The following is a 27,289-nucleotide window of genomic DNA, read 5'->3' on the forward strand; positions in this document are numbered from 1 at the left end:
TGACTACATCAGCAATTACAGCCCGATTTCAGGGTTTTCTAAAAGCCTGACAACAATCGATTTTAGGGTTGGGGTTTTCCTATCAAGCTCATATTTTGAGGAGAGTCTTATACATATCAGAGGAGTATTCTACCCATATTTCAGCATCATTCATCAGTTATTTTTGGAAAAAATTCAGGTTCATTCTTATGGCTCGATTTTTCCAATTATCAACCTATTTTCCTTGTTCTTATGTGGCTGGCTGCTTCAACTACCTATTGGATCTACTGAGTGATTATCTTATATTTGCTGGTTCTATTGAGCTTTACTACCTACCTTGCTGGTTCTATTGATTGGCTTTTGTAAGCATGACTGGTTGACATGTTACTGCTGCCTTTATGTGGACTACTGCTGCCTTATTATTGAGACTGAGCATCCTACTATTGGAGATCGAATTTCTTTCATTATTGAAGACTCGAATCTACTACCCTGGAGATCAGCTTATTTGAGATTACAACAATGTGTTCCAAGGTTATTGGTTGCAACTACAAACCTATTCAGTTATGTGAAGCTTTTTTGGTTCATATCCGGCTTACTTCGAGAGCTTGATCCTAGCCTTATTCACTAATTCAGATTTGATCCAAGTTTTTTGTTGAAGCTTCTTACATCAATTGCTATCTAGATATCTTCGTCAATTCTATTTAGCATGATGGAGTTTATAGTTTGGACTTTTGCAGACTGGTTCTTTCTTGTGTGAAGATCGATCAAGTTTTTGAAGAATGGTGCCTTCTCCTTCTATACATTAGACCTGTTTTTTTATAATTCAGATCTGATCATTGGAGATTGGTGTTTTGGAATTAGTTTGATCGATTGAAAAAGGTTGTAGATTACTGTGTTGCTTTGTCCATGGTTCATTATCCCATTACTTTTATCACTTCACCACCTCCCAAAACATACCTTTGGCATATACCCATAACCACTTTGGACGATAATGGTATTCTCTAATTGGCCATTTCTTCCTTTTCCATTACCCTTAGCACCTTTTTTGGAAAATTTTAGAATATTATGCTTTTGCCCTATCACTTACATCATCTCTGTTATGTCCACATGTACCACTACACGTGAGGGGGAGATTATGTACAATACACCTGCAAACATTATAGAAGCAGAACTTGCAGGAACACTTGGCGCAAAACATAGAAGGTCAGAGTTTCTACCATTGCCATTGGGTATCTCCTTTGTTATGGGGGTTGAGTTTGTCGTAAGGGGGAGATTGAAGTATTAAAGTATTAAAGATGTTTGGCTATTGCCTACCTATATGAGGTTCTACAGTTGGGTTGATCATTTCTGCTACCTGATTTATTAGTTTCCGCTGCTTGCTGCCCTAGTTGCTTATCTTCAAGATTATCAGTAAGAGATTCATCACTGGACAGCTGTTGAAGATTGGTGAAAGTTTGCTGCTCAAGTCTGCCCAGGTTTTGAAGATATATTTTTCAAGTTCTTGAAGGTTTATTTGGGAGCTGCATTCATCTGTCAAGCTGGATTCTGCTGTAACTTAGTTTTTTCCCATTTTGTTCAAGTTGGGCATTAGTACCTTGTATGCACCAACTTGAGGGGGAGTGTTAGCATTATTAGGAGTTCTTTTTTCTTTAGTTTAAGCTGGATCTTCTTTCTTTACTTACTTGTATAATCCAACTTGAGGGGGAGTGTTGGAATATGTAATCCTGAATACCGTGGGGGTATTTTGGTTTTTTTGGGGTAGTTTTATTCTTCTTATATTATTAAGTTTATGTCAGCTATGTGGGTTTTAGTCCCACATCGCCTAGTTTAGTCTCTTTGTAATTTCCCCTCTATTATAAATAGAGGGGCTTACCTATCAATGAAACAACACATTATTTTCTCTCATTCTCTCTTTCTAACCCACAATTCTGCCAACAATAGCTCTAACACATTACCCTTCGTGGACAACTCTAAATTTTCATAGGGTAACATCCTCGGCCAATAACGCATTGGCTACACAGTTTATCACTCCTGAGATACGCTTAGAGATGTTCAATGTGCAGGGAGAGAGAGCCGGTGGGGAAAACTATATGATAAGATAGCAGAAAGATACAACAAATAAGCTTCTGCGTTAAAAGATTAAGGGAAAATTACTTGTACACCCCATGTACTATGGCCCGATTGCTTGATCACCTCAACTTTTCAAACAATTACTTGAACACCCCCTACATTTTAAGATTTCTTACAACTAGCCCCTGTCCGTTAGTCAGTCATCTCCATCTTCTTCTTCTTCTTCTTCTCACCATAATGCCCCACCCACCCCTACCCCTAGTAAAAATGTTGTTTTTCTCTGGAAATCTCTAAGTGAAGAGCATCAAGCTCCATGTTTTCAAGACCCTCGTCACATGCTTCCTTTGCGCGGTGAACGTCCTTTACTGTTAATGGGGGCTTTGTTAAATCAGTACAATGGGCCTTACCCTTATTCACACTGCAAAAGATCAACCTTAAGAGTAAGAGAAATCCACTAGTTATCTCTCAGATCTTAGAAATATAATCCGTCTGCAAACTCCACTGTCAGGGTTATCCATTCCATTTCCTCAAAATTAGGCCCTGAAAACAGCAATTCGAAGAGACTTGGCAGAGAAACCTAAATGCATTTGTCTCGAATTGGGTTTTCGGAAAAATTCAGTCTTGTTTTCTTGTTACCAACTGCTTTGCATTTCGTTCTCTCGGAATTGCGCCGGAAGTTTTCTGACAGCTAAGCATGTTTAGGATAATTGTATAGGATGGGATGCTTGTAGAGGGCGGAATTGTAGATAGCATTTGGTCTTAGTCTAAGATTCTTAAGGATCTTCAATCAGTCCGGCAGAAACGAGGAAGTCGCTCCGGCAGATTTCTTCAAGACTCGAACTGGGTATCATTATTTTCAGAAAAGGTAGAAGAGACAAGAGTACAAGCCTGAGGTTTCTCTATCCTTTCGTAATCCATGTGAGCTTCATTCATCAAGTAATGGCCGAATGGTTAGAGTGGATTCTTCTGATACTGCTGTTCCTGCGCAGTGCTCTGGCTATTCCCAGTCATGATTTTGAATCTTATGCCGGTGAACTGATCGGCGGCACTTGTTCTCCCTTTGTGGGGATGGCAGGGGCAGGGGTGCAGAGGATGGCGGTGGGCCTGAAGTTCATGGGGTAGGGGTGGGTGGGTGGGTTGCAGCAGGAGGTGTGGTTGCAGGAAGAAGAAGTTGTTAAAGGGTTGAATAACTCGTAAGGGTAAAATGGACTTTTCCATTCAAACACTAACAGCAGACTAACACCGTCAGGTTTCAGGGGGTGTCAAGTAGTTGTTTGAAAAGGTTGGTGTATTAAGCAATCGGGCAATAGTACATGGGGTGTACAAGTAATTTTCCCAAAGATAATTAAACATCTCCAGCCAATTAAACATTGGCTTGACAGTGCTATGTTCTCTCAATGTTTTAGAGTTTAATATAACAATATGTAGAACACCATGCTCAACCAACAAGTACAAAATGATGGAAAGGATATAAATTACCAATCCTACTTACACGGCTTAGAAGGGTTATAGAGGGAAGGCTCTGCTGATGATGAACAAGCATCATGCAGAAATCACTTGCACAGACAATCACACACTGTAAAAAATATGGCATGAGATACATGTTGATCTATCCATCGAACAATACTATAGTATGGTGCATATCCCTTTTATATAAACAAAACCTCAACAGAGGAATAAATCCAGATTACAGTTTCACAGTCCTCACATTGTAATTACGAAAGCACATGTTAGAATATCAAAACTTCAACCACAACATAATCTTACTTGTCGAACAGCAGCTTTAGAAATCCATGAAGGCAGCAAACATGGTGTGTTATTCAACGCATCATATGATGTCTCTTTCGCTTTTCCACAATCAACAACAAAAACCACATCATTAATGGTGATACTTGTCTCAGCCATGTTGGTAGCAAGCACTATTTTCCTCACACCATCTTCAGGCTTTTCAAATATTAACCTCTGCACACAAACAAAAAATTATCATTAATGTAAAGAGGCATATCATGCATGAAATGCCTAGTGAATTTTTAAAACAACCATGAACAATAAGAACAAGGGGAAAACAAGACATACATAAAGGATGACTGCACTTGAGGGTATGAGATACAACTCCAAATTCATACACCGACTAGTAAGAAACTAAGATGCAATAAGTAAAAACTATGTTACAGAAATTGACTGTTGGCATGTGAAAAAGGTAGAATGTCCACCTGCCTGCTCTAGATTTTGTTAAAGCAACTACAACAACCTGATCGTAAAAGTTCTTCAAAAATCATCCAATTTATTCAGCCAATATGAGCAGGTTTTCTGGTAAAATATGTTTCATTTTTTAAGATTCAACTAAACATCTAAACCTAATCAGCCACCTAGACATGCTGGCAACACAGATACAACCAGAAAATAACATAAACAAACAAACAGAGAGAGAGAGGTTCTATGCATATGTTACAGAAATGGATGATGAAAATACTTGCCTCCAAAAAGGCACGCACCCAATATAATGCACCAGAATAGAACTGGTTGATAAATTGACTTGTCTCCAAATGATATTACACATATACAGAATAAGATGCCAAACATACTGTCCATCAATGAGAAGTGTATGAATTACCTGCTCTGCGCTGGGCATGGAACCGTGGCAAGCAAGCAACAGAACTCTGCTTGGATCTCCCAAAAAAGGATGAGATTGGAGCTGCTCCTTCAGAGCATTTATGTCATCCCACCCAGTCATAAATACCAGGATAGCACCAGCTCTCTCTTTTCTACAAATATGTGATAGAACATTTTCTATGAGGTTAAAGCCTATAGAATCAGGATTCCAACAAGACAAAGACTCCCGGGTCTGTGGGCTGTACTCCTTAAGATCAGCAGCTTCAAGTGCATCCTGTTCACAGGATGAAAGCATTGAATACAAGGAAGAATAGCATGTAAAAAAGAACAGAATCATGCAGCCTCACAAGTACACACCTCAACAACAGAAGCAATTTGGCTCTTCCTCTTTCTGAGAGCTTGTTTCTGCATCTTCCACATCTTGTCTTGTCCATAATCATCTGTTTGGTTATATGGATTCAATCTATACCCAGTCATTTCAAGAACATTCTCCAGAAAATGAGCTTGAACTGGGTAAGTAAAACCCTGAAATTAGCACAAATCCAATAAATATAAATCAATCAATCACATTTAAAAAGTAATAAAAAGAAATAAACTGGCTTCCATCTGCACAGAACAGCATTCTTTGATGTTGCAAAAGTTCAAGAAACTAGCAATCACCGAAATTAACAGCAATTAAACACTGCCAGAGATATCCCCATACTCTAAATAAATTAGGTTGACAATTAGGCCACAGTCCATGCTAATCAACTTCCAGTGAAATACAAGAATAGAATACTTTAACAATCAATCACTGCTATCTCAATACACTAATTGATGCAGCTACATGTAAGGGTTTTATTTAATTGTTGGGGTTAGTTTTGTCAATTACTATTTTATCGTTATCTCTTTGCTATCTACGTAGGAGTGAGAGTCCAAATTAGCTTGGAGCTCTACTTTCAGTCTTAGAATTTGTTTAGGAATCTTCTTCCTCTTTTATATATTAAGTAACCCACGAAGGGATTGATTGGATTGATTAAACTGAGTTTCGTTAAGTATGCTTGCTTTAACATACTATTCTCCTCTTACGTTTGATCTCTCTCCTGGTTATTCTGTTCCAGGTTAAGTTTCTTCATTACCCTTGCCTATTCCATCTTCTTCTTGATGCAGGTACACATCCATAGTTGGACCATCTTGACTCAATCTGGAAACCCGGGGCAAGGCAGACCAGGTCCAAACCTGGTTTTATGTTTCAATAGGGCTATCTAGTATATTTTCTATTTAATGGGGTATTTTGTAATTTGAAGTTTATTTAATTATTTCTTTATTGATGTTAGCTACAAAGGATTGAGTCTCTTAATTTGCTTGAAACTCTATTTAGTCTTAGAGTTTGATTCCATTATAGTTTTAGATTGCAATTAGGAGTCTTTTATTTTATTTTTTTTCTTTACATATGCAAGCAATGTAACCAACGAAATCAGTAGTAGAATGCAATAAAAATTTGGAGTGTTTGGTTCTTCATGGTGGTGAAGTTGTGTGCTACCCTCTCTCCCTGCACCTTTGAGATCATCTTCCATTCTTCATCGTCTCCTCTCATTCCTTCTTCTTCTCTTTCTTTCCTGTTATATTTATGCTACTGTTGTCGTTACTCTGTTCTGGCGATTGGTACATGTTGTAATATGGGTACAAGGGTAGAACTGTCATAAGCGTATTTTGGTCATGTACTCTATTCTGGAATGTTCCTCTATTCTATTATAAATAAAGCTGGCCTGTATCACATTGACACAAGTCATTCTCCCATTTTTCCAGATTTCATCATGGTATCAGAGCAAGGGAAAATTGACCTAGGTTTTTTGATCATGCGTGAGTCTAAGAAAACAGCCGCAGCCACCTCTCCCCCCACCGCAATACCACCACCACTTCCGCCTCCCACCTCCACCATCCCTTCCGCCTTCCCTTTCTCTTCCACCTTCTCTCTCTCTTCTCGCGTCTCTCCCTCTTCTCGCGAGACCACCACACCCTTCTTCCCTCTTTTTTCTTTCTGTTTTTTTCCCCTCCCACATTTTTCCGCCTCCTTTTCCTTTTTCCGCCTCTATAGCCTAAGCCGTAGGGGTCCCCTTCCTTGCCTACCTTTTTCGGTTTCCCTTGGTGGTGAGTATGTCCCACCAAGGGCTCTTTGCCTTCACCTATGCCTTAAATCTCCTTTTCTTTTGGAGATTTTTTTATGTGCTGCTTTGTTAAGCGAAGATTTGTGATATTTTTTTCCCTTCTCTGCAGCCATGTCTGACGACGAAAATTCTGCCATCTCTTCTGGACAAGGGGGAACCTCTGTATATCGTGAGAAGGATTTCCCTAGTTTCCAGACTAACTCTATTAAACTGGATGGCAATAATTACCACATGTGGTCGAGGTCTGTTTCGCTTGCCGTTGGTTACCATGGTTTGAAAGGTCATTTGATAGGTACCACTGTTCGTCCCACTGTTGCAGGGAAGGCCCAAGATAAATGGGATCTCGATGAGTGCCTAGTAATATCGTTTCTCCTCAGTTCCATTGATCCTGCGATTTCTTAGAATTATCTATTGTTGGAGACTGCTGCTGATGTCTGGAGTGTTGCCAAAGAAACCTACTCTAAGGTTGGTAATGATGCCCAGTGCTATGAGCTTCGTCGGCAGATACATAAAATGAAACAAAAGGATCTTACTCTTAACCAGTAGGCCCAGTACTACAATGCCATGAGAGGTATCTGGCAAACTTTGGATTTCTATGGGAAGTTTACTGCTACATGTCAGGCTGACACTATTGCCTACCGCCAATGGGAAGAAAAGCTTCGAGTGTGTGATTTTTTGGCCTGACTGAACATGGAGTATGATCCCATTCGTGCCCCTGTCTTGACCAGGGATCCCTTTCCAACCCTTGCCCAAGTGTATGTTATAATTGCTTTTGAGGAAAGCTGACGTGCGGCTATGGTACACCCTCCTCCTATGGAGCGTGCTGCCCTTTATACGGCTTCCTCTAAAGGGGCTTTGAATTCCTCTGCGGCTTCTCCTAATGTTTAGAATCATGGTTCCGCTGCCCCATTATTGGAGACTGCTGCCCCATTATGGTACACCCTCCTATTATTGGAGACTGCTGCCCCATCCGGGCATCCTCCTATTAAGTGTGACTATTATGGGAAAGAGCGTCACACCAAGGATCGTTGTTGGAAGCTTCATGGCCATCCACCTGAGTCCCGTGGACATGGCCCGCCCAAATCTGGAGGAAGTGCTGCCCATCAGTCCATCTTTGAGGATGATTCTTCCAGTTCAACCAGTACACCTCTCTCTACCGATGAGATGAGCCACTTGTGGAGTTTGATGTCAAGACTGGAATCTACTACTTCAGCACCTTCGGCCCATGCTAGTGTTGACTCTGCCGCTACTGCCCCTTCCTCTGCCAGTCCTTCTACAGGTATTCTGTTTTGTGGTCAGAGCTCCTCTGTCAAATCCACTTCTTGGATTATTGACTCTGGTGCTACCGACCACATGACAAGTTCTCCCAAACGCTTTTCCCAATATTATCCATTAGCTGATAATAATAAAGTTCGGGTTGCTAATGGATCCTTTTCTCCTATATTTGGCACGGGAGTTATAAATTGTTCACGTTCCCTTTCGTTATCTTTTGTTCTTCATGTTCCACATTTTTCTACTAACCTGTTATCCATTAGTAGCATTACACGTGAGCTCAATTGTAAAGTGACTTTCTTTCCTTCTCACTGTGTATTTCAGGACTTGGAAACGGGCAGTACGATTGCATGTGGTAAGATGGAAGGTGGTTTGTACCTGTTAGAGCAGCCTCCTACTGCATTATCTACCGTGGCTTCTCACCCAGGATCTGGATCTGAAGCCCTTACTGATTTATACTCGTGGCATTGTCGATTAGGAGACCCACTGCTAAGAACTCTTACTAGCTTATTTCCTCGTTTTTCTAAAGATTGTAATTTGAACAATTTTCATTGTGATGCTTGCATTCTTGCAAAGCAAACCAGATCCACATAGCCAATGTCGGATAATCGAAGTTTAAATCATTCTGATGTGTGGGGCCCAGCCCGTGTGTTTTCTTCTTCTAGTTTTTGTTGGTTTATGACTTTTATTGATTGTTTTAGTAGAACAACTTGGGTTTATTTAATGCACCAGAAGAGTGATGTGTTTTCTATTTTCCAACATTTTCATGACATGGTTTCCACACAGTTTGATGCTAAAATCAAAATTCTAAGGTCGGATAATGACACTGAATGTTCGATTGGGGCATTTCAGTCCTATTTTTCTGCCCATGGGATTGTTCACCAGACTTCCTGTGTCGATACTCCACCTCAAAATGGAGTGGCAGAGAGAAAGAACCGTCACCTTCTAGAGGTTGCTCGGTCTTTAATGTTTGCTATGAATGACCCTGTTCGGTTTTGGGGAGATCCTGTCACCACAGCAACCTTTCTTATTAATAGGATACCATCTCATGTCCTAAATAATAAGAGTCCCATTGAAATTCTTCTAGGTAGTGTCACTTTCCCTGTTCCACCTAAGGTTTTTGGCTATGTTGCTTTTGTTCGGAATGATCATGTGCATGGGAAATTAGATCCCAGGGGTCTTCAGTGTATTTTTTTGGGATACTCAGCTACCCAAAAAGCATAGTTATCAAGGCGGGAAGACGACCATGGCGTTTTAGAGAGGCAAAAATCAAGGCGACACCGCCATGGCGCCCAAGGCGTCCAAGGTGACCAAGGAGCCTGGACGCCTTGGCGATACCTTGATAACTATGGCTATAAATGTTACCATCCTTCTTTTCGGAAATTTTTTGTTTCCATGGATGTTATTTTTCAAGAAAATGTTCCCTTTTACCCTGTCCCTCTTCAGGGGGAATCTGTTTACCAGGAAGAGGTCTTTCAAATTCCCATAGATCTGCCTTGGGAAGAAAAGGATGTTCTTGAGGATGGGGTTACTAGTCAGGAACAACAACAAAGTGAGATTTCTGTTTAGGGGGAGACTCTTGTGTCCTCTACTGTGCCCATTGAACCCATTATTCAACCAAGTAATCAACCAGTTATTCAGCCAAGTAATCAGCCAGGTAATGGGAAAAAGGTTCTGGGAGATAAGTCACTTCTGACATATGACAAGAAGGAAAAGCTCGACCAGAACAGGCCTACTACCATTTTTCCTCTACAATTGGCTACAACAGTTCCAGGTTCCACTAATTCTGAACCCTCTGGTAAGCTTCCATCTATTCCTTCATCTGATTATGATTCTACCCTTGACCTTCCTATTGCTACTAGGAAAGGTAAACGCAGTTGTACTCAGCACCCCATTTCAAATGTTGTTTCTTATGACTCATTATCTCCTACTTTTCAGACCTTTCTAGCTACCCTGTCTTCTGTTTCTCTTCCTAACTCTTGGCAAGAGGCAGTGGCACACTCTGATTGGAAAGAAGCTATGAAGGAAGAGATGAGAGCCCTTGATAAAAATAACACGTGGGATTTAGTTCAGCTTCCACCGGGAAAGAGAGCTGTAGGATGTAAATGGGTGTTTGCAATTAAACATAAGGCTGATGGGAGCATTGAACGATACAAAGCCAGGCTGGTTGCTAGAGGCTTCACCCAGACATATGGCATTGACTATCAGGAGACATTTGCTCCAGTGGCTAAGATGAATATTGTGAGGGTTCTCCTGTCTTATGCAGTAAATCAAGGATGGAACTTATTTCAACTTGATGTCAAAAATGCATTCTTGCATGGTGAGTTGACTGAGGAGGTTTACATGGATATTCCACAAGGATTTGATTCTCCAAAGACTCAGGGAAAGGTGTGTAAGCTCAATCAAGCTCTTTATGGGTTGAAGCAGTCTCCTCGGGCATGGTTTGGTTGGCTACATAAAGCTATAGTCTCCATCGGGTTCAAGCAGAGTAATGCAGATCACATTCTATTCATTAAGAGAACTACCAAACATGTGACTATGTTGATTGTATATGTAGAAGATATAGTCATCACTGGGAGCAGCCAGGAGGAGATTAATTCTTTGAAAAAAAATTTGGGCACTGAGTTTGAGATTAAAGACCTGGGGATGCTTAGGTATTTCTTGGGCATTGAGGTTGTCTACTTTAACAAAGGAATCTCATTATCTCAAAGAAAGTACACCTTGGATCTATTGTCTAAGACAGGTATGTTGGGATGCAAGCCAGCAGACACCCCTGTTGAACCTAATTGTCACCTTCAGCTAAAGGAAGGAGAGCCTGTGAATAGGAAGCGATACCAGCGACTAGTAGAACGTTTGATTTACTTGTCTCACACTCGTCCAGACATTGCCTTTGTAGTAAGTATGGTGAGCCAGTACATGCATGACCCCTATTCTACACATTGGGATGTTGTCTACAGAATTTTGAGGTACTTGAAAGCTACTCCAGGAAAAGGGATTTCTATTTCTCCCTATGGTCACATGAAAATTGAAACATAGACCGATGCAGATTGGGCTGGATCACCTGATGACAGGCGTTCTACTTCTGGCTATTGAACTTACGTTGGGGGGGAATCTTGTCACCTGGAGTAAGAAGCAAACTGTTGTGGCTCGTTCTAGTACAGAGGCCGAGTTTCGGGCTATGGCCCAAGGTATATGTGAGGCCCTTTGGCTCCAAGGTTAGTTGCAAGATCTTGGAATTGAGGTTGAGATGCCTACGCGGTTGTACTCTGATAGCAAATCCGCAATCAGCATTGCTTATAATCCTATTCATCATGATCAAACGAAGCATGTGGAGATAGATCATCACTTTATCAAGGAGAAACTTGAGAGTGGTTAGATGTGTATTACTTTCGTGCCTTCAAATGATCAGCTTGCAGATGTTCTTACCAAAGGCTTGAGTCCTAAGTTATTTGTTTCTATTGTTTGCAAGTTGGGCATGACAGATATATATGCACCAACTTGAGGGGGAGTGTTGTAATATGGGTACACGGGTAGAACTGTCATAAGGGTATTTTGGTCTTGTACTCTATTCTGGAATGTTCCTCTATTCTATTATAAATAAAGCTGGCCTGTGTCACATTGACACAAGTCATTCTCCCATTTTTCCAGATTTCATCATTACAGCTAATCTATTTTCGATAGATCTCCTTCGCTGTTGAGTCATTCTACCTGAAATTGTGGGAGTGAGCATCCCTGGCATAGGCGACCTAAACCTTTGGAGTTCAGACCCAAGCCTTTTTCCTGTTGAGAGAACTCACACAATGGAACCATAACCGAACCTGCAACCATTGCTAATTCATGTTGCAGAGATCTTTAGTTAAATCTCAATCTGTTGAATTGAGGTATTGTGGGTTGGGATGGATACGTCCTTGAGTGATCGACCTTCCCTTGAAGTTCTGCATCAATCTGTTTTTTTCTTGTCGAGTTTGAACTCTTCAAGATCGACTGGTTTACCCCTACTGTTATCGGGCTGGAGGTTGAAGACAACCTCCAAATCGTGAGTGATTTAAATCAACTTTTGTTCTTGTTTCCAATATTGTTCCTCTCCTTTTGTCTTTAATCTCATTTGTCAATAGTTTATAAAGCCTTCCAAGTCTGTCCCTACTCAATAAGTAATAAGTCCCATTGTGTGCCCTCTTCTTTACATACCAAGTACCCCTCTAAGGTCCTGGTTAATTACAATTCTGCAATCAGCCCCTTTGCTACCTTTGATATATTTACAGTGTTGCCATTCCTTCAATTGTTGAGCTATGTATTACTTGGGTGGGCGGCGTGGGCCCATAAGCGAACCCAACAGGGTTTTCCAACCCTGGGATCGCATCACTTCTTATATTTCTTCCTCTTATTCTCTTCAATTATTCCTTGTGTTTTGGTCATCTCTTTACTTTCTGTTGCTACTGGAACCATTGGCCTGGGAAAAAATCATCAGAATTCAGTCCAGAACTCACACAGATTGGACTGAGATTCAAGATGTTCATTCCCACCCTAAGGTGACTCAAATTGTACAGACTGAAGTCGGAATACTGCTTGAACTAAGAGATTCAAGTCACTGAAATCAGATCTGGTTCTGCCTTCCACCAGATATGACTTCAGTAACTTAAACTTAACTCCTTAGCTGATCTTTCAGGTGACATTCAGTTGGATTCACGAGGGTTCAGAGCTGGGATTCAAACCCTGAATTTTCAGTCCAACAGAATTTCATTTGGGTAAGTTCCATCAACCAAATTCCCTATCTGTTTCTAACCATGACAGGACCCTCTCACATCACCAACCCTGAGCGCTACAAGCTGCACAAGGAAATTACAGGAGAACCAGCAGGATACTGAAACAAAACTTGACAAGTTAATGCCAGAGATGTTGGCTGAGCGGGAACAAACTAACAAGACATTCATTAAGATTCTTGTCTTTGTGAGGAGATTTGACAGACGAGATGATGCAGGCCATTTACACCAGTTCCACAATTCGGTACCTTTACAGATTGCAGATATGCCTCCAAGAAAACAACCTGAACCAGTTATTCCTCAGGATGTCACATGACAGTTCTCAGACAGGGATTATGACATGAAGGTTGAGGTTCCAAAGTTCGATGGCAAGAAGAGACCCGAGGATTTTCTTGACTGGTTGACTAAAGTCGAGAGGATCTTTGCTTACAAGTCCTTCCCAGATGAAAAGAAGTGTGAGTTCATCCTCACTAAGTTTACTGGTTATGCTTGATCATGGTGGAATAACGTGCTACGGTCAAGACTTATCAGGTGACTTGGACTGGTTACAAATTGGGAGGTCATGAAGCAAATGTTAGACGAAAATCGTTGTTTCTAATTTTGAGAAGATGCTCTTCCACAAGATGGTCAACCTCTACAAAGGAGATAAAAGTGTGGATATCTACACCACGGAATTCCACAAATTGTCCTATAGATGCAGACTCCAGGAGATGGATCAACAATGGGAATTGAGGTATATCAGTGGACTGAACAAAAGATCCACTTAGAGCTTGTCAACAGGGACTTCAGATCAGTCGATGTGGCAGCTGCATATGTCAAGACCGCTGAAGAAAAGTACAACTACTTGAAGGACATGCTCAAGACATCTTCAACTTATAGACTTACACCAAGGACTGAAGAAAGAAAGGTTGAACCCTGTAAGGTTGATGAAAAGAAGCCAAAGGCCTCCAAGGGTAGCGAGTGGCTAAAGAATATTGCATGCCGCAATTGTGGTGAGAAAGGTCACTTCGGAAATGTGTCCCAAAAAGACCGTCCTTAGACCATGGTAGAGACGTTGGAAAATATAGAAAAGGATGACATCATGACATAGAGGTTTATAAGGGTTGTCTTCCTGATCCAGATGATGACCCCAATGATGGTCATGATGATGAGGTTGAAGCTAACTCGGCAAGACTTACTTCCTTCACCAATGGACTAGTAGAGAAGCGCCCCCCCCCTCTCTTCTGACAGAAGGATACTGTATCGTATGATAAGGATCAATGGCAGCGCATACGGTTGTCGATACAGGAGCTGAAGCTAACCTCATCTCAGCAGACTTAGTTCGGGCACCTAACCTCCCGCAAAAACATCTTTACAAGAAAATACATGTGCAAGGTTTTGGGCCAAAACCTCGCACATATTGTCTTGAAAAGACATTTTCACGAGAGTTGATGCAGCCATATGTAGCCACGTAGGAGTGAGAATCCAAAGTAGCTTGGAACGCTATTTCAGACTTACAATTTGTTTAGGAATTTTCTTCCCCTTTTATATATTTTGATGTAACCCATGATGGGATTGAATTGGATTGATTAAATGAAGTTTCATTGAATACGCTTGCTGGAATCAAGGGCTGGTTCGATTGATGCTATTCTCCTCTTACGTTCGATCTCTCTCTTGGTTCTTCTTTTCCAGGCTAAGTTTCTTCATTACCCTTGCTTATTCCATCTTTCTTTTCTTATATTTCATCCTCTTAGTCTCTTCAATTACTCCTTGTGTTATGGTTATCTCGTTACTTTTCTGTTACTGCCGGCACCATTGGCCTGTAAAAATCATCAGAATTCAGTTGAAATCTCACGGATTGGACTGAGATTTGAGGGTGTTCTTTCCCACCCTAAAGAGACTCAGATTGCAAAGACTGAAGTCGAAATACTGCTTGCCAGATAGCAAAGACTGAAGTCACAGAAATCAGATCTGGTTCCGTCTTTCACCAGATACGACTTCAATAACTTAAACTTAATTCCTTATCTGATCTTTCAGGTGCCATTCAGTTGGATTCATGATGGGTTCAGAGCTGAGATTCAAACCCTGAATTTTCAGTCCGATAGGATTTCTTTTGGGTGAGGTCATCAACTGAATTATATATGGGTTTACTGCTGGTTTACTGAGTTCCTGAGGTAGGGGATGACCTACTTCTCTGAATTTTAAACAAGGACAGTAATGTCCTTAGTTATGTGAAAGCCCTTATTTTGCAAAGTGATTCTACTTTATCCCTATTCTAAATTGAATTCCAGAAAAGTATCTTTACTTGAATTTATTCGTCCCTGTCCCAAGGTCTTTTGGTCCTTCCAATAGGGTCCTAATTTGTTCTAAAAATTTAAGAGATTGCCACTGCTCCTTAAAATTGAGTTATTTATTATCTGTGGGCCCATAGCGACGAAATTTAAAGTTTTGGAACCTTAGGTTGCATCACTAATATTTCCACCCTTGAGCCTTTAGTAAGCTTCTGAATCTACAATTAAGAGGATGAGAATGTATCTCCTTTCAACAAAAGATGTTCACTGGAACTACAGAGTCCTTCCACCATTCACTACCTAGATGATTCAGTGCTCCTGAGCAATATGAACAAATAATAAATAAATTTTGTGCAATTTCAAGGTTGAAGACTTATAAGAGTACATTGATAGGATGATGGATACTGTTTATTTCTACATAAGCAGCGAAGTCCCTAGAATGTTCAATGGGGTCTCTTCCTTCCCTTACTTGGAAAGTCGATGTTCAAAGGGTTCTCTTCCTTCCCTTACTAGGAAAGTTGGGATATCTGTTGGGACATTCAAAGGGGCTGTTTGTGAGTAGAATGGGGCTCTTTATAGAGTTCAAGGAAACCTGGGAAAGAGCACAACACTCATTAGGAGGATAAATAATTGTCATACTGAGCAACCTCACTAGCCTACATGTGCACCAAATGTCTGTACTCAAAATGCTGATATCCCTATGCAAGAAAACAGAGAACTTGCATAGTTGCATAGGGTTTTTTGTGTCAGAAAGAGAATAGAGAGTTTATAAGTGGATAGGAAGGACATTCAAAAGCCAATGAAGTTTTAAGGCTCAAGTGTTATTTGAGTAGCTCACATGAAGCATGTAATTTTGGGGGAGTGGATTCAAAGAACTTATATAGAACAAGATGCATTTGGAGGAAGTTAATAGGAGAAAATATTGAACTTTCTAGGGAGTCGGCAATCTAAGATGGAGTCAATCCTGGGACTGTGAAGAAATCTCATGAAGATGTAATATCTGCGACTTATATTGCCATGGGCATGACGAGAAGAAACCCCAAGGGTGTAGCTCATTTGGCAAGGTAGCGTGCCTAAATCGACATGCATCCTGAGTTCGACTCCCCTTACCCCTTGGGGCCAACCCCACGGCTTCCATGGTTCTCATGGCATCCAGTGCTGACCAGGTGCGTGTCTGTAGGGGCGTATGCGCGTACCCGGGGGACTAGTCGGGCTGAAGGTCTGGAGACCCTTGTTAGCAAAAAAAGGGCATGATGAGAAGACCAAAATTCGGGGAGATGATTTGTGGGAGCATGATAAATGAGCTTTGAACTCATCACAAGACAAAATCTGCGTATAAGTGAACATTTTACATGATTAATGATAAAGCAGTATGGATCCCATTATTCAAAAAAATGGGATTCGAGAAAACTGAATATCTATTTCCCGTACATGGCAAAAGATACAACTTGGGTGCAGTAAAAGTTTTTTCTTTCTTTTTTTCTTCTTGTATATTTATTGGCTTACATGAAGTATTGGAGATGGGTATGGTTTATTCTTTGAAGTGCCCATGGTATGGGTCAGAGTTCTAGAATGGAATCTAGATGAACACAAGAGTTCTAGAATGGAATCTAGATGAACACAAACTGGAACCACACTTAGGCCAGGATCTATGAGAAATCGATAGGAACAATTTGTGGACAGAATAGAGGAATGATATGGAAAATTAAACTACTCTCAATCCAATGGTCAGTTTTATCAGGTCTATTAACTATTGAAACTCAACTCAGCCTTATCCCAACTAAATGCGGTCAGCTACATGGATACTTTTTCTCCAATCAGCTCTATCCAAAGTCAGATTTGTTACTAGTTCTAAGCCATGCATGCATTTCCTCACGACTTCACCATAAGTCATTTTAAGCCTATCCTTGGCTCTTTAAGCTCCTCCAATCTGAATCAAATCACCCCTCTGTACTACAAATTCTAAGGTCTTCATTGCAAATGTCCATGCCACATCAATCGAGTTTCCCGCAACTTATCATGTATTGGAGCTACTCCTAAATTACCTTTAATTTGTTCATTCTTTATTTTATCTTTTCTCTAGTTTTACCACTCATCCATCTCAACAGCATCATTCCGGCTACACTAAGTTTGTTTATACGTTGTTTCTTCACTGCCCAACATTCAGCTCCATACATCGTTGTTGGTCATAAAACTGCCCTATATAATTTTCCTATAAGTTTTAAAGGAATAAGTCAATCACACACACTCCAGACTCACCCCTCTACTTCATCTACCCTATTCTAGTTTTGTGCAACACCATCCTCTATTTCTCCTTTTTTTATTTATAAACCTAGATACTTAAAATTTTCACTTTGCGTCATCTCCTAATCATCAATTTTCACCACCCCACTTTCAGTGTTATTGTTACTAAAGTTACACCTCATATACTCTGTTTTTGTACTACTTAGCTTAAAATCTTTTGATTCCTGGTTGATCTAAATAATTTTAAACTTGGAATATATCCTAGTTTTGTTTCATCCACCAAAACAATATCATCAGCAAAAAAAATACAGCAATGGATCTGATCTTGAATGTCTCAAATCAGCTAATCTATGATCATAGTTCGAAAACTCTTCTCGGAGGGCCATTTCTGCCAGACCGAAATTTCTGAGTTACCGAAATTTCGCCGAAATGTTTTCCTTTTTCATGCGAAGTTTCGGTTGGCCGTTTCGGTGGGTTTTAGGTCAATTAAGGTCTGTACTTCATGGAAATCTTGTCTTAGGCAATATAAACATAAGTAAATTTGATATCAGCCTAGCTGGTTCTATCAAGTTGTTATGGAAGCTCCTCACCAACAAATCTAGTATTTGGACTTCCTGGGTGTTTGCTGGGCCTCTCGTAGAGACTCTATTTGGACTGTCAGCTCTGCCCCAGACTCTTCCTGGATTTGGCGCAGAATTCTTCAAGTGAGGCATATTGCCAGGGGAGCTATTTCTTGCAGGATTGATGATGGGTCGCAGACCTATCTTTGGCTTGACAATTGGCATCCTTCAGGTGTCCTTGCCTCCATTGTCAGCCCCCGTGCCATCTCTGATTCCGGCTTGGACAGATTTACCCTCATGGCTTCCATTATCACCAGTGGCTTTTGGTCCCCCCCCACCTCCCCCCCCCTTCCCCTTGCAGATCTTTGGAGTTCCCTCCCCCCTATTCCCCCTGGTCACAGAGGCAGAGGTGACACCATCTTATGGCTCCCCTCCACCACTGGCACATTCAGCTCTCACTCAGCTTAGTTAGACATGGTTAGACATAGAGGGACCCCCTGTCCTTGGCATAAAGTGGTTTGGTTCAAAGGTCACATCCCTAGACAGAGCTTCACCGCTTGGCGTGCCCTAGCAAACTGCCTTCCAACCCAAGCCTTCCTCACACACCGCCACATACAAGTCTCTCCTAGCTACTGCCTCTGTTGGAATGGGCACGAAGACACAGATCATCTGTTCTTCACTTGCCCCTTTGCTGCCTCCATTTGGAACCGGGTCCTTCGCCATTGCTGGCCTGCTCGTAGAAGGCCTCTTCCCCTATCGCGTGAATGGGTTTGGATTCATATGACTTTTGGTGGCAATTTGATCTGTGACACGGTTGGCAAACTTGCCTTTTGTGCTACTATCTCTCACATATGGATGCAGCGTAACCTTATAAGATGGACGTCCAACTCCCGCTCTTTCGACAAGATTTGGAAGGCCATCTTCTTTGATGTTTCATCTAAAGCTAGTTCCCTTCCCCCGAGTAGTGTTATGGATACCCCAAGGAACAGGCTTATTGTTGTCTCCTGGGGTCTCCCTACCACCATTTTGTGCCCTAGCTAGTCTTATGCTAGCTTCGGTTTGGTTGGCCCTCGGGCTTGTATATTCCCCCTCCCCTTTTCTTCGTAATTAAATTTTTATTCATCCAAAAAAAAAAAAATAGAAGTAAATTTTCATATTGCAAAAATAGTCACCCAAAGAGGTTTTTTGGATTTGCACCCTTGGTTGGTAGTATACGGTCAAACCCTAATGTACAGCTATGTAATATTACTTATTCTACACATTGTCTAAGTACTAGAAGATATAATAGGCAAGTAAAACAAGTAAATCATACAAACATAGAGTCAATGAGTCATAGAATCAAGTACATAATTTGGATGTCAACTTACAAGTATCTACTAATAATAATTGATTAATTACTGCAACATGCAGGATCGATCCCACTCATGGTCCGATGGAGCCGACGTGCATTTTCCTCTGATTGTAGGACAAATGAATGCCACGTCATAGTCTGGGAGAAGAAACGCGTATAGTCCTCAACAGTTGCTATGTAAATTGCCTCATCGACGTACTGAAGATAACCTATCCTAGGATATGGGTCACCAAACTGTGAAGAACTAGCATTGAGCCAAAAGAAGATGTCATCTACACTGAAACAGTGGAGTGTGGAAAAATCCTCACCAAGAAGAAGCAAATGATGTGTTTGGAGTGTTGTGGCAAACTTCAATGATGTTTTCCAACAAATTCCGACGTTGATGTAGCAAAAAACAGAAGAGCTCAGCAAGAAATAGCTCCCACAAGTAAAACCAAGCGAGACAATGACCTTTCGGTCGAAATTTTGACCCAAGCTCACGAGAGTTGATCTTTTATAAGATTGGTTTGTAACGTTTTAGCGAAACAATACGAAACCTGTCAAAATTGTGTATGTTTTCATTTCAAGGTAGCATTTCGTCTCGGTAGAGTCAAAATATCGGCAAGAGTTATTACTATGTCTATGATTAGAGCAAACAAATATGGGCTTAGAGCTTGATGTAACCCAATTATAATTGGGAATTCAATACCTAACCCCCCCCCCCCCACCATAGTTCTTACCTTAGTCAATACATTATTATACATATATTAACTATGTTCGCATATTTACTAAATACACTTTTCTTCTTTAACACTTGCCAAATTAATTCTTCAGGGACCTCTATCATAAGCTTTCTCTCAGTCAATAACGACTATATGGAGATCCTTCTTACGTTAAATCTTTTAATAAGTCTCCCAAGAAAATAAATAGCTTCTGTGGTTGATCATCCTAGTATAAAACCAAATTGGTTATCTGAAATATTAATTTTTTGTCTCAAGTGGGTTTCATTACTCTCTCCCATAATCATAGTAAGGCTCATAAGTTTATTCCTCTATAGTTATTACAATTTTAAATATCACCTTTATTTTTATAAATCGGAATCACAATGCTTCTCCATTCATATGGAAATTTTCTTGTCCTCATAGTCTTAGTAAACAACTTAGTTAGCAAAGTCATTCCACTAATTTCTAAGCTCTTCCACACCTCTACTAGAATACCATATGAGCCTACTGCTTTACCCTTTTTTTTTCAATTGCTTTACCTATTTTCATCTTCTTTAAAGCTTCTTTTACTTCAGACATCCTAATTTTCCATATATATCTAAGAATTGTGGTTTCTTGATGGTTATTAAAACCTTCTAAAACACTATTACTAGCACTGTTTTCATTTAGTAAGTTATATAAATATTTTTCCAATCTCTCTTTAATCTCATCTAACACTTATTAATACATTATCAACTTCAGTTTTAATGAATATAATAAGGTTGAAATCGCTACACTTTATTTCTCTTATTTTAGCTAGCTTTTAGATATCTTCACTCCCCCCCCCCCCCCTTTTTGCCTAAGTTGTTATAAAAATCATCATATTTCTTAGTCCTTGCTTTCCCTACTATCCTCTTAGCTTCAGTTCTAGCAAATTTATACCTTTTTAAATCCTTCCCATCCTTAGTCCTTTGTCAAGTTTAAAACTAGCTTTCTTATCCTTAATGGCTGCATGAAATTCATCATCCCACCACCAAGTTTCCTTAAGTAAATGTCGCTTTCCTTGAGATTTTAAGCTAATTTCAATAATTGAGATTCTATTTCAGATATCGATGATCAGAGTTCAGAAACTATAAGCTTAGACAGAATTCAAGATAGCAGATTTGAATCTTGGAAGCAATTTCTAGAAATAAACAGCCATAATATTGAGATGAGGATGTTGGAATGGATGTGTGGGAAAACTAGGACGGGCAAAGTAAGGAATGACCACATTAGAGCTGGATTAGGAGTAGCCCCGATTTATGATAAACTTAGAGAGAGTCATTTGAGGTGGCATGGCCATGTTCAATGGAGGCCATCACATGCCCCAGTTCGAAGGAGTGACCTGATTCAGATTGAGGGGACCAAAAGAGCTAGAGGTAGGCCTAAGATAACCATAGGAGAAGTGGTGAAGAAAGACATGCTTAGCTTAGGCCTTGCTCCTGTTATGACTTCAAATAGAGCTGAGTGGAGAGTGAAGATCCACATGGTCGACCCCATCTAGTTGGGCTATGCTGTTGTGATGCTGCAGTTGTAATACACTCCTTTCTTGAGGCCGGGGCTCATTTGAGCAGTTATGATGCAGTTTGTAGTTAAGTTGGGTCGATGCCCTGGAGTTTGCGTCATTGTTGTGTGCTCCTTCCCTTTTTTATATTATTAATTTCTGTTTCTTCTGGGATCCATGTAGCCAACCCCATTTTAGTTGAGGAGGCTAAGTTTTTGTTGTAATATCAAATTCGATTTGAAGAAGATAAGAGAGATAGGAGAAGAAGAACAGTAGTAGAATGAGGAGAATAAGAAGAATAATGTAAGAGAGAATAAGGTAAGAGAGATTCTGATTCCAGAGAAGAACCAGAATCGAGAGCAAGGAGAGAGTTCAGTCGGCCAGACCAGTATCTCACCAGCCATGTATACACAGCTCAACAACAGCAAACTATTAAAAATCTCAAAATTCTATGAGTCAAATCATGCCAATCTATGTGGAGGGAGGGGGTTTGTGTGTGTGTGTGTGTGTGTGTATATATACATATATATAGATATAAAACCTTTTAAAACTCCCAAGCAACTCATGTTTTGGACTCCTAATCACTCATATTCTGAATAAGAAAAACAAACTCAAATCAAGACATTACTTTAGTTAACAAGTATCCTATTCCAACTTAAGCTGTTCTATCTACTACTAATCCCGTATACAATTTTGCCCTGAAACTTCAAGCATGTTCACACATGATTGAATCATGAGATTGGCAAAAAAACACCAAAAGTGGTACTTTGGCTTCAAGCCCTATGACATAAGACGGCCATGTCATCTTCTACTTGAAGAATCTCTCAAAGCCCATCACACAATTCCTATAGGTGGGAAATTTAAAAAAATTGGCCAATGATGCTTCAAATCACCCAAATGTTGAAGTGGATGATGTTCCACAGTTGATTTCCAAGCCTTATTCGGGAACTTGACAGGGAAAGGTTTCCCTTACAATGATGGGGAAAATCAATTGTAAGTGTTTGTATATTCAAAAGAGGAAGAGAGTTTGAGGGTGATCCCGGGGTGGAACCCTGTTTAGGTTCTCGCTATGGGCCCACACAAAGAGTAGATAGCTCAAATCAAAGTTTTAGTGGCAAAACAGTAAATAAATAAAAATTTATAAGAGAGTGACAAACTTGTAATAAACCAGAATTTTAAAGGGTAATTAGAAGGAAATTAAAATAAAAAAGACAAGGACAAAGTTGGATGTAAAATTACTAGAGGATAAAACAGAATAGAGGGAAAGAGGGGCAATTCTGGAAATAAAAGAAAAAAAGGATCAAAGACAACAATCACAAGGTTGACTTCAACCTTTCATCAGGCAGAAGAAGGTGGAAGACCAGGTCTCGAACCAGGTAAGAGATCTCATGAATGGGACCTTCAATCAGGCTGAAACTCAAAAGGGGGATCGATTATTCAATTGTCTACCGTTTCCATCTGATAGGCATTCAAAACAGAAATCAAAAGGAGTAAGGCTTGTGCAATTCAGGTCCAGCAGTAAAAGTAAAACCAGCTCCTTGTGTCTACATGGTTCTCAAAACAGAACATGTGTTAAGGGATGAGATTATAGGGGTTTGGTCACCCAGGGATAGGCTTCCTTCGACCCAAATCTCAGGATCAAAGAGTAAGTAACCAGGGAGTTCAAGGAAATTATATAAGGTTGCCAGTAGTGTTAGACGCTAGTTGCAGGAACAGAGAAATAAAACAGAAGAAGGATAAGGAAGAAGAAGAATAATAAAGGAAGGGGAAAGAGGAATTGTACCTGGGATAGAGAAGCAGAATTATGAAACAAGAATAGGAGGAGAAGGATGAAAGCAATGCTTTACCAACAGGCAGTCACGCAAAGCTTCTCAACTTCACCACCATGAAGAACCAACCAGTACTCATTCCATAATCAAGTCCCTCCATCATTGGTTATATATAAATATAAAGAAAAGGAAAAACAAAGATTTCTACTCAAAGCCACCTGCGGGTAGGCTTGAATGCATTAAATCGGTGCTTCAATCTTCTTATATCTATTGGTGCGGCATCTTTGCCCTTCCCAAAGCCACCATCAAAGCTATGGAAGCCCTTTTCTGTGCTTTCCTCTGGAAAGGAAAAGAATCCCACAGATTCCTCTACCCTCTCAGCTGGAAATCCATCTGCCTCCCAAAATCCGAAGGAGGTCTGGGCATCCGCCGTATCCGTGATTCCAATACCGCGGGTATTTTGAAGCTTATTTGGAAAATCTCCTCTAAGCATGACTCCATTTGGGTCCATTGGGTCTACTCCCACTTCCTCAGAATGACTCCATTTGGATATCCGTCCCTGCGGATTCTTCTTGGATCTGGCGCAAGATCCTTCTTCTCCGCCCCCTGGCCCTTAGAGCCATTTCCTCTTCCATCTTGGATGGATCCTCCACCTCCCTCTGGCTTGACCCCTGGCATCCTTTTGGTGTCCTCTACAACTTCTGTGGAGCCAGAACAATTTATTCCTCCGGCATTCCAAAGTCTGCTCCCCTCTCCTCCATCATTTTTCAGGGTTCCTGGTCCCCCCCCTCCCCTACCCCCCTCGCCCTCTCCTTGATCTGGAATTCCCTCCCCACCCTCCCTCCCTCCCCCCATGCTCACGCAGACAAGGTTATTTGGCTCCCCTCCACTAATGGCCTTTTCAGCTTTAGATCTGCCTGGAATCTAGTCAGAACCCAAGCCCCTACTGTCCTATGGCATAAGTTAGTCTGGTTCAAAGGCCACATTCCTCGACATAGCTTCCTTGCTTGGAGAACCCTTAACCTTTGCCTCCCTACCCAAGCCTTCCTCTCCCACCGCAGAATCCACGTCTCCGCATCTTGCATCTTCTGTTGGAATGGTTCAGAAGACATTGACCACCTTTTTTTTGCTTGCCCCTTTACCTCTACCATTTGGAAAAAAGCCCTTTCGTTTATCTGGCCTCGCAGTAGGAGACATCTACCTTTCGCTCGAGAGTGGCTTTGGCTGGTCATGACTTACCCTGGATGCTCGATCTGTGACACTATTGGCAAGCTTGTGTTTTGCGCTTCTCTTTACCACATTTGGATGGAGAGGAACCTTAGGAGATGGACCTCCAAATCTCGCTCCTTTGACTTGATTTGGAAAGCCATCTTTTGGGATGTCTCCACTAAGCTTACTTTTCTTCCTACCAAGGCTGTTTTGGACTCCCCAAGGAACAGGCATATTGTTGTGTCCTGGGGTTTAGATAGTGCTCTTTTAAGATCCCTCTCCCCCACTTAGTTGGGCCTGGGATATGCTCTCCCCCCCCCCCCCCGTGTTCCCCTCTTTGTACATTTCCCCCACCTTTTCGGTCCTCTTCTCCTTTTCGCCCCCCTTGGGCTTTGGTAATATAATTTTTTATTCACCAAAAAAAAAAAAGACTTCTACTCAAACTCTAAAACTAAACGTAGCCTATTCAAATCAAATAAAAGATTACAAGATAAATCCAAATAAATAAAAAAATAAACTGCTACCAGCCCTTGTTGGACCAAAAAATTGGGTTGGGCTGGTTCCGTCTGGGCTTGTGTTTTCAAATCCGGTCATGTTGATCCAACAACGTGATTGCCACTACATCAGAGTTTACCCAGAAAACAGATATAATTGGGAACTTTGGAAGGAGGAGACGAGAAGACTTTTTTTTTTTTTTTTTTTTTTTTGGGGGGGGGGGGGGGAGGGGGAGAGCGGGATGAATAACAAAATTTATTAGAAAAGAATCAAATGGTGAACAAAAACAATGGGGCAACTCCCCGAACAACAAAACAACAAGGGGAGTGACAGCCCTAAAAGGCAATGAATTATATAGAGAAATTTACTGTTTCCTCCCCTGAACTGTCCTAATTAAACATTCCTCCCCTCTAACTTCAATTATTACACTAAGACCCTGTCTGGCTGACAGTGTTAGCCTGCTGTTAGTTATAGTTTGGAAAAGACTATTTTACCCTTGTTCTAAAAAACCTCAAAATAGAATTACAATACTACCCTTTTCATCATCTTCAACCTAAAACACCCATAACAGAGGAAACGAAGGAAGGTCTTCGTACCCATCAAGCTCCAAGGCATCTCCAGCGACCTCTGGCTGAAACGAAAGTCTTCATATCCGGCAAAGTTAAGCATTACAGTGTTTTTTTAATTTCGGCCTCTCCTAACTGTAATATGATCACAAAAGAAGGACCAGATCAAAGAAAGATGGAATCAGAAAAGAGAGAGAGAGAGAGAGAGAACTTTCTCTACAATTTCTAAATGGGTTCTGTTGTACCCCTTCTATAAGTCACAGTAACTGACTTGAAGTGTTTAAATTTTCTCAAGTAATTTTCTTCCATTTGTTAATGACGTGAAGTTAAAAGCAACATGAAATGTATGGGGCTCTCATTGCTTCAACACCGCTCCAAGTAACCTCTAGCTGCAGCATGAACAGCTGTTCACCATCACCCACCTAAAAACCGAAGAAACCTCCTCTGGATGCTGCTCCGTTTCTCGTTTGCATATGATCAAACCCTAATTTAGGACTGAGCAATGATCACACAGAATCGACAAATCCAAACCCACATTCTTGAACCCCTAATTTCCATCTATAAATACCCTTTTGCTCTCCCTCAATTTTCGATCTTTTTGTTTGTTTGCAGGAAAAGTAATTGTGTACTGGTTTGGCACGGAGCCTTTTCTATATGTTGCAGAGCCAGAAGCAGATGTCATCAGTAGTGAAGGCAAAGAGTTGGGGAAAGCCCAATGTGTTTAAATATGTCATCAGCACTCTATATCTGCTGATTTCCTAGTGGAAAGGAGTGGGACGGGTGGGCCTAGGAGGAGGAGGAAGAAGAAGAAGAAAGAAGAAGAATCATTTTTCTCGGGGTGTTGATCTGTGGAGACGGATGGGCTAGTGCCCGGGTCAATGATGCTGATCGGATCCTCTAGCGAGGCTCCCTCGTCTAATTGCTCTGAGGTCTCAAGTTGCTGCTTCTCAGAAGGTTCAAGCCTTCCAGAAGTTGATGCCGATGAATCAGCCGGCGGTGGCAGTGCAGGGAGAAGCAAGGGAGGAGGCTGGAATGTTGATCTTGGATTCCCAGCAGAGAAAGATGCCTGATCTTTGAGGAACTCTCGCAACGCGTCTATAAGCTCATCGGGGATCTTCTGACCGCTTGGGTACTCCGAGGTATGCCCCACCCCCATATTCTTGCATGAGGTGTCTCAACAACTGGAGACCAGAGAAGCTTAGTAGGAGGAAGATGACGATCAGTGGAAAGGACGAAGGAAATGAAATGCAAAGGGACTGATTTCTCTTTGTTTTTTATCCCAAGGGTAAAAGGGTCATCTTACTTGCACCAAGGGTTATTTTGGGCATTAAAATTTTTTCTCCTTTGCCACGGCACGACTTAACAGATGGACACTAACGAGCTGGGTCTAATTGTAATAGATCATAAACTGTAGGGGAGGGTGGAGTAATAATGGAAAATAGAGGGGAGGAAAGTACAATTAGGGCAAAGTACGGGGGAGGAAACAGTAAATTTCTCTTGTAAATATTTACATGGTTCAAAGTTAGCAATGCATGAGGAAGAAAATGAGAAGGATTTAGCACTTCATCAGCATGACGATTCAAAGAAGCAACAAAATTGTGAATCGCATTGGAACATCTTGGACTGAATGGCATGCTGCTGTTGGGTGGTGCCTCACTGCCTCCACCACCAGGGTCTCCTATTCTCTCTACACCTCCCTTTCCCCATGGCCCTATTCTCCCTACTCCAGGGTCTCCCATTCTCTCCTCGACCCCCCCCCCC

The 27,289-nt window shown here is 41.1% G+C and overlaps 1 protein-coding gene across 2 annotated transcripts in view; it reads right to left on the bottom strand.

Moving 5' to 3' along the window:
- The window catches only part of LOC122651428 (DExH-box ATP-dependent RNA helicase DExH3-like), a 119,749-nt gene that overhangs the window by 35,630 nt on the left and 56,830 nt on the right, over nucleotides 1-27,289 (bottom strand). For both annotated transcript variants that reach the window (XM_043844806.1, XM_043844807.1), the window contains 3 exons: nucleotides 5,020-5,187; nucleotides 4,664-4,936; nucleotides 3,817-4,011 (listed from right to left, as the gene is read on the bottom strand). In XM_043844806.1, the coding sequence (XP_043700741.1) occupies nucleotides 3,817-4,011; nucleotides 4,664-4,936; nucleotides 5,020-5,187 (636 nt within the window). The remainder of the gene's footprint in view (nucleotides 1-3,816; nucleotides 4,012-4,663; nucleotides 4,937-5,019; nucleotides 5,188-27,289) is intronic.

The sequence above is a fragment of the Telopea speciosissima genome, chromosome 2 (genome assembly GCF_018873765.1).
Source record: "Telopea speciosissima isolate NSW1024214 ecotype Mountain lineage chromosome 2, Tspe_v1, whole genome shotgun sequence".
Classification (NCBI taxonomy): domain Eukaryota; kingdom Viridiplantae; phylum Streptophyta; class Magnoliopsida; order Proteales; family Proteaceae; genus Telopea; species Telopea speciosissima.